The sequence below is a fragment of the Cicer arietinum genome, chromosome 6 (genome assembly GCF_000331145.2).
Source record: "Cicer arietinum cultivar CDC Frontier isolate Library 1 chromosome 6, Cicar.CDCFrontier_v2.0, whole genome shotgun sequence".
In the NCBI taxonomy this organism is placed as follows: Eukaryota; Viridiplantae; Streptophyta; class Magnoliopsida; order Fabales; family Fabaceae; genus Cicer; species Cicer arietinum.
Window position 1 is genome coordinate 5,208,144 of NC_021165.2, and position 8,656 is coordinate 5,216,799.

The window sequence follows — 8,656 nt, forward strand, 5'->3', positions numbered from 1 at the left end:
TTTGTGGCTGCAAAAGCCCTCACAAATGCCAACCTGTTTCTGGCACTTTATGGCTGCAAAAGCCTTCACAAAATTTTGTGACCAGCTTCTTTGTGGCTGCCAAAAGCCCTCACAAAAGCCACCTTTGTGGCTGATTATACCCCTTTGTGAGGGCTTTTGCCCTCACAAAATGCTTGTTTTCTTGTTGTGCATTATTAGCATTTGAATTGTGTATTTATCTCAAATAGTCTCAATGAAAAACTTCCAAGAAATTGTTACCTTTCTCACTCCTTAAAGTATAAATCCCAACATAAAATCCTAACCAATAGCATTTGTAGGTGTATGAGAAATTATACTTTTGAATATGTTAAATTTATTATAAGGGTTGAGGGTTTATGTGTGCAATTTGTGTTGTGGAGTGAGAGGAAGTAAGGAGAAAAAGAAGGAAAAAGATTAAAAATAGGGGAGGTTGATGTTGGTGTAGTCGAGGTGGAGAAGAAGAGGTGGAGAAGAAGAAGGATGGAAAATGTGAGGTGGAAAGATGAAGTGGAGTGAAGTTGGTTTTATTTATTTATTATTATTAATTAATTAATTAATTTTTTTTTTATATAAATGAAACGAAGCGTTTCAATCTTCTCCCCTTATAAAAATCCGTCCTCGAATTCATTTGACTTTTTATTTATTTATTATATACTACTGATATTGAGTTTAAAAAATAAGTGTGGGTACTTTACACGAATGACTTATTTGGATTCCCAAATACTTTCTTCACCGGATAGACCACGCCAAATAACTTTTATTGAAAATATATCTTTTGAGCGTAAACGTCTTACTTGGTGATCTAATATAGCTATCGGATGTTCAACGTATGATGGATTATCATCTAACTTCACATCTTCATGACTAATCACATGAGAAGGGTCATGAAGATACTTTTTAAGCATCGGAATATGAAAGACCAGATTAACTCCTGAGAAGTTCGATGGAAGTGCCAAACGGTTCGCTACTGGTCCGACCCTCTCTAAAACTTCATACGGTCCAATGAACCTTGGACTTAGTTTTCCCTTTTTTTACCAAACCACAAAAACCATTTCATTGGCGAAACACGTAGGAATACATGTTCTGCCACTTAAAACTCCAAAGGATGACACATCTTATTAGAATAAGATTTTTGTCTACTTTGAGTTGTCACTAAGCGATCTCGAATCAATTTAACATTTTCAACGGCATCTTGAGTCAACTCTGACCTTACTAGTTTAGCTTCTCCAACTTCAAAGCCTCAAATGGAGCCATCTAAATACTAGATTAATAACTATTATTGTATGCAAATTCCATCAAGGGAAAATATTGATTCCAACTACCTCTAAGATCCAGAACACAGACACGAAACATATCTTCTAATATTTGTATAGTTCTTTCAGATTGTCCATCTGTTTGAGGATGAAAAGTTGTGCCAAGCTTCAAATGAGTTCATAATGAAGTTTGAAATGACTTCCAAAATTGAGTAGTAAATTGGGCCACACATTTAAAAATAATAGATATCGGTACACCATGCAAAGAGACAACTTCGTCTAAATAAAGTTTAACATATTGGTAGTCTTCATATGCAATAAATGTGCAGATTTAATCAATCGGTCTATAATCACCCACACCGAGTCATATCCCTTTTGGGTTTGTGGCAATCCTGTGACAAAATCCATAACGATGTCTTCCGACTTCCATTCAGGTATTTCAATAAATTGAAGTAACCCTACAACCTTTTGGTGCTCAGCCTTTACTTGTTGACATACTAAGCCCTTAGAGATAAAATTTGATATGCCTTTCTTCATCTCTTCCCACTAATATAATTCTCTCAAGTCTTGATACATCTTATTAGAACTTGAGTGAATAGTATAATAATAATGATGAGTCTCCTCTAAAATTTTCCTCCTTAAGCCATCAACATTTAGAACACATAATCGAGACTTCAATCTCAGCACACCATCACAATCAACTGAAAAATCTGAAAGTTTACCATTCTAAACATTATTTACCATATTCACCGAGTATGAGTCTTGACTTTGAGCTTCATTAATATCATCAACTATGGTTGGAAGAATTTGTACATGGGCTAAAAATAACCTCGAATGATCAAGTTCAAATTGAATTCCACTTTCAACAATTTATTGAAATTCTTTAACTATTAGGCTCTTTACTTATGCTATATGAACGAGACGACCCATGGATTTCCGACTCAAAGCATCTGCAACAACATTTGCCTTCCCTGGATGGTATAAGATTGTGCAATCAGAATCTTTCAAGAGTTTCATCCATCTTTTTTGTCTTAAATTTAAATCTCGTTGTTGAAAGATATACTTAAGACTTTTATGATCGATATAAATCTCGCAAGTTTCACCATATAGATAGTGCATCCAAATCATAAGAGCGAAAATCATTGCAACCATTTCCAAATCATGTGTGGGATAGTTAATTTATCTTATGCATCTTGAGTTGTCTAGATGCATAGACAATAATTTTACCTTGTTGCATAAGTACACAACCAATACCAACTCTAGAAGCATCACAATAAATTGCATAACTTCTTAGGTTGCCACCCGAGGTTGGTGTAGCCGAGAGGGAGAATAAGAAGGAGGGAAAATGTGAGGTGGAAAATAAAGTGGAGTTGATTTTATTTATTTATTATTTTTACTATTAATTAATTAATTTTTTTATATAAATAAAACGGAACATTTCAATCATGTTGGTTCATCAAACAGTGAATTTATATATGATATGATAACTTATTTATAACATGTCTTTTATCCTATCCATCAAACGAGCCATTAATTAAATTCGAAAGACATTGGAGACATACTCAAATTAAAGATTCTAGAATGTCTTGATTAAAAAAAGCTTCTCGTATACTCAAATTAAAGCTTCTAGAATGTCTTGATTAAAAAAAGCTTCTCGTAAGTATTGAATTTACTAATTTATTATCTTTGAAACTAATGTATTGTTGTTTTTTTATTTTAAAAAAAATACATGTATTGTTGTTGTAGAGTTGTCACATTGGTGTAAAGTTTTTGTTACAGTGAACTCAATATAAATTGTACATTACCATATAAAAATATAGATTGTGAAAATCCATTATGCAATTAATTAAAATTAATAATTGCCTAATAATAATTTTACAAGTATAAAATATATAGTTTATTAAAAAAAACTATATACAGGTTTGATTTCTATATTATACATAAAAATGCACAAGAGAAAAAAACTACCCCAATAAGTGCAAAAATAAATTCCTATATATTCCAAATTCACTTGTAGAATAGATTATTTCCTACAATTTTCCCATTATATTTTATATAAAAAAAAATATTTTTTCAATTTAAAAAAAAAAAAAACAAATACGAGCCAAATCTTTATTTTATATGTACTAAAATTTTATGATTTTAACAATGATATTGTATTTTCTTTATATAATAATAATAATAATAATAATAATAATAATAATAATAATAATAATAATAATAATAATAATAATAATAAATAATAATTTTCAGTGTTTTCACTCGAAGTTGAGTTTCATATCCTTTAAAGAAGAAAATTTAGGATGGTTTTACACTTGATGCATGGTGCATTTTACTTTCCCGTCCGATTATTATAATTACCACCGAGTAATTAAACGTGTGCAAGTAGTGACCCCAGACTATGTATGTCCTCTATGATCTTACCTAGATCCTAGAAGAAATATGAACTTGTAATGGATTTTTCATGACCACGGTGAATTCTTGTTTTTCCGACAAATCAACGTGTCCTCCCTCTGGAAGCTTCCAATCAAAATTCCAAACCAAATTAGCCACAAAGTATTCCAAATGGAGCAAAGCTAAATTATAACCGGGACAAATTCTTCTCCCAACTCCAAACGGCATCATCTTTATCTCTTTACTTCCCGTAATATCAAACGTCTCATCCTTCAAAAACCTCTCTGGCTTAAACTCCATTGGATCCTCCCATACACTTGGGTCCCTCCCCATTTCAGCCACCATGAAATTCACCGTACCTTCTTTAGGAACTAAATAACCGTTAAAAACCACATCCTCTTTCACTGCATGCGGCAACACAAAGTGCCCCGGTGGATGACGCCTCAATCCCTCCAATATCACACACTTCAGATACGGCAGTTTATGCAAATCTTCCTCTTTTATTTCCTTCTTCTCTCTTATCTCTGTCATCAACAAAAATTAGTCAAATCACTAAATTACCCTCAACGACTTAGTTTTGCTTATATTCAATTTAATTTTAGATCGAGAATCTTACCGTCGCCACCCATCACCTCTGTAATCTCCTCCACAACTTTGCGTTGCACGTCCGGATACTTCACCAAATTCGCCATGATCCACTGCAACGCCGTCGAAGTCGTGTCCGTACCAGCGTTCAAAAACTCCGAACAGAGACTAACCATTTCATCTTCACTCAGCTTTCGTTTCTCCTCAGGCAACTCCAATTCCAAAAGAGTATCAGCATAAGAAACAACACTGCTATTAACGTTATTTCCCAATCCACTTTCTTTTGCTTCCTTCCTCAATCTTATCAACGGAAGTAAAACATCTTCTTGATCTTTCTTCAACTTCAGCAATTTCTCCCAACGTTTACGGACTAAAAATCGAGGAAAGAAATTTAGTATGTTGAATTTGTTGAGTCCTATTAGAAGTGCACGTTGCACACGCTCGATGTCGTTGATTTTCTCATCGTTAACTCTTTCACCGAAACACATGAAAACAAGTAAACTAAACATTGCGTATTGAAAATGATCAACGACTACAACGGAATCCGTTGTTTCCGAAGAGTTTTTGAGACGGTTAAGGAGTGTATGTAGGACCCACTCACGGATTTCGGAGAATGACTTAACGCGTGACGAGTGAAGCATTTCGGAAGCGAGGTTACGACGGAGAGTGCGCCACGTGGCACCGTAAGAAGCGGAATTGATGCTGTGTTGGTTACTTGAGATTAATTTGACGGTGGGAGGGGCTTTAGGGCGGTCGGAGAAAACGGATGAATTTTGAATTAGGGCGTTGTGGGCGAGGGTTCGGTCGGAGATGAAAACGATTGGGCGGGGACCGACTCGAAGAGATGTAATTGGGCCGTATTTTGTGGGGAGGGTTCGGAGAAATGGGTCGAGTTGGGTGAATGGTCTTCTTAGCCATTGGAGGGTTGTGATTATGGGGATGTATGGTGGGCCAGGTGGTAAGGTTATGTTATTTTTGTTTTTGGTTAACAGAGATAATGTAGCTCTAATAAGCAAACATATGCTTACAGAAACCAAGGTGATGAACCATGTCTCCATTTTGTAATCTGAACTTTGTAAACACCTTTACTCTTCTGTTAGTGTCGACAAAAGATAAATTATATTGTGTGCAACTGCCGCACCAAATAAATAAGAGGCGCCTTTGAATCTTATATGTAAAAGAAGTAAATTGCTTTAAAAAATAATGTTATATTGATTGAAAACGTGATACTCTAAAAAAATATTTATTTAATTGAAAAAATATGTATGGCAAAATAATTATAGTTTTTACCCAACTGCCTAATTTATATTTATTTAATATAAAATTAATTATGAATTTAATTTACATGTTCAGTTGAGGTAGCTCAAATTTATAATATGACATATTAGTTAAAAATGTTAATTTAAATTTAGCTGGTTAAGAAAAGAATCTCATATTTGTTCTGATCTGTTTTTGTATAAGATTTGTGTTATTTTTCTATTTAAAAGGCTTTCAATGTAACATTTAAGGTAACATGTATTTTATACTTCTAAATATATTGGATCGATCTTCTCTTATCTCTATATTTGTTCTTTTGCTTAAAAATAAACAAATACATAAACATTATAAATATATTTTATATTGTTAAATAATAATAATAAATAGATCATTTAAAATAATTGATTTTAATTATATATATTTTAATTATGTCATCCTTGAAGTAACAATGTCGATTTATAAGAAAGGGAGTTTTGAATTGTAAATGCACCTTTTAAAAATTCATGTTAAAAATTTAAGAAAATAACTAAAGATTGATCTTGGTTGTGGAAACAGAAAACGGATAACGTTCTTGGTTTTAACCAGAAAACGGAGAACGATCTTGGTTAGTTAAAATTAACAATTTTGTTTAAGTTTTTAACCTGTTAATCAATCAAATTGAAAGTGAATAGATAAGGGAAGAGATACCACGCATCAATTTATCCTGGTTCACCCAACTTGGATTACGTCCAGTCCTCACAACTGTGAGATTTTCCACTAAGTGTTTAAAACAAAGAGCCTTCTTGATTTTACAGCACTCAGCACAAATCGACCATGATTTGTTTCAAGCCTTGTTCTTTTCCACCGAGAAAGTGAATACAATACCCATCTATCTCGATAGGATTCGTTACAATCTAATCAAACTATAATTAAATTCTTATAGTTTGAGTTTTACAATAATGATAAGATTGTTTTGATAGAATTTGAAATGTCTCAACTCTTGTTTGAGATTCAATTCTTTACAAAGAAATCAGTAGCAGTAACACAATATAATGTGAGGATTTATAACTGCTTCTTCTTTGTGAAAATGAGAACTTCAAGTATGTGAATGTGAATAATTCATGGGAATTGACAGCACTTTAATTTTTGGTTTAGTCCTGGATATTAGCTTTCCGTTTATAGGCGTTTTAGGAGCATTAAATAAGGTTCAAAAGAGCTGTTGGTAGTGCTATGTCAGATTTGACCAAAACTAATATATGAGATTAAAAATAATCCAACCTTTGAATAGTTTTTAATCTGTTTGACTGAGTCTGTTACAGCTTTGCTTAATTCATTTGTCGTATAGTTTAAAGACCTTTGAAGCTTCTTACTTAATTATTGATGTTACAACATTGATCTAAAACTTTGAATCTGTTCAAAATAGTTTGGAGAATGATTATAACTCAATGCAGAAGTAGGAAGAACACTACTGGATTTATGCAGAACACAAAGATTGATTATCAATCTGGTTCTGGAAATTTGATCTTTTTGGAGATTGATGGTCAATCTGGAGTTCCTGTTTTGATATTTTCTGGATGTCTTTGTAGTGTCTTTGCATATATCAAAGTTGATCGAACTTTCTTGACAATTTGACTGAAGAGGTTCCAAACTGTTTCAACTGGCATGTTTCGAGTTCTTTTATTTTAATGATTCGAGAACCTTCTTCTACTAAGATGAAACCTATGTGTTCCTTGTCATGTACTGGTGATATTAGCATAAGATCCAGAAAAAGAAAAAAAAAACTTTGTTGAAATAGTGGAGATTGATTGGTCAAGATGCTGTGACATTCTCCGTTTTGTTCAGAATGATCTTGTTTTAGTTTTGAGTTGTTTTATTTGCTTTGTCTGATTCCTATTTTTGAATTAATTCACTCAAAAGCACAAATTAAATTAACATAACATTTTAAAATCATAATTAACATCTTTAATTAATCTTTGTTTATTTTCATCAAAACTTTAATTTGAGAGTTTGTTTCAACAACCCTCTTTTATTATTTTCCTTTTTTTATATAATTATTTACTTTATTTGATATTATACTATATATATTATGTATAATAATTTCACACTTTCAAATCATCTCTCTTTGTTTTTTCAAAAAGAAAAAAAAGATAAGAAGGTAACATTTGCTTTTACTAATAGCATGATTTAACTCAATTTGGTTTTGATTTAAGTCAAATAATTATTTGATAATGTAATTAATAAATTTATTTATTTAATATTAAAATCATTATTTTAAATTTTTAAATATTATTATATATTATATCGTATAATTGGTATCACACTATAATAATAAATATTTTCTATTATAATAGCACAACTTGGTGATATATTTGATAGGATTTAATTAAATTTAGATTTAATTAAGTAAAATAATTATTTAATAATATGGTAATTGGATTCCAGTCTATTTATTTTATATTTTTATTGGAATTCCTTAATAAGGTTAAAATAGAAAATTACTCAATTATTTAATATAGAGTATGATATCTGAATCATAACAAAATAAAAAAATTAACATTTTATTAGTGGAGTAAAAAGTATAGAAAAATAATGACAATGCATAATGTAACCATTCTACTTTTGTGTAAGTTTTTGATTGTGGATTCTTTAAATTTTTTGAATTGAAATAATCTTGAAATATTTATATTATAAATTATAAATGTTTTTGTTAAAGATTAAATATCAGAACAATCATTTGATCATTGTGAAACTTCTAAGACTATAATAATCATAAAAGTAAAATAATATAATTTATAATTAACTTTTTTAACAATTATAAGTGCACGCGTGCTAGATAAAGTTTTTATTGAAATTATTGGAATTAAGTAATTAATAAATTTTAATTAAGTTTTAAATTTGTTTTTGATTTTATACTAATGTTCATGATAAGTATACAAATAGTTAATAAAGATAATTTATTAAAAAAATTATTTTTTGCTCTTATTTATATATATTTTTTAATCTATATGAAAATATTAAATAAGTCATTCATAGTGAAACAAATATTGTATTGATATAATAATATGTAGTGAAAGTGAGAGGAAATTATTTTGAAAAATATAAAGATGAAGTAAGAGAGAAGAAGCAATTAGATTTTGAAATTTGTTTGAAAGTGAAATGTCACATATAAT

General features: G+C 30.6%; 1 protein-coding gene across 1 annotated transcript; it reads right to left on the reverse strand.

Annotated features, from left to right (window-relative positions):
• Positions 1-3,450: 3,450 nt before the first annotated feature.
• LOC101494078 (cytochrome P450 89A2-like) lies at positions 3,451-5,425 on the reverse strand. Its single transcript, XM_004503639.4, has 2 exons — positions 4,282-5,425; positions 3,451-4,189 (listed from the first exon to the last, which is right to left on the reverse strand). Exons 1-2 carry the CDS (start codon positions 5,306-5,308, stop codon positions 3,696-3,698), a joined length of 1,521 nt encoding a protein of 506 aa, XP_004503696.1. The 5' UTR covers positions 5,309-5,425; the 3' UTR covers positions 3,451-3,695.
• Between the last annotated feature and the right edge of the window lie 3,231 nt (positions 5,426-8,656).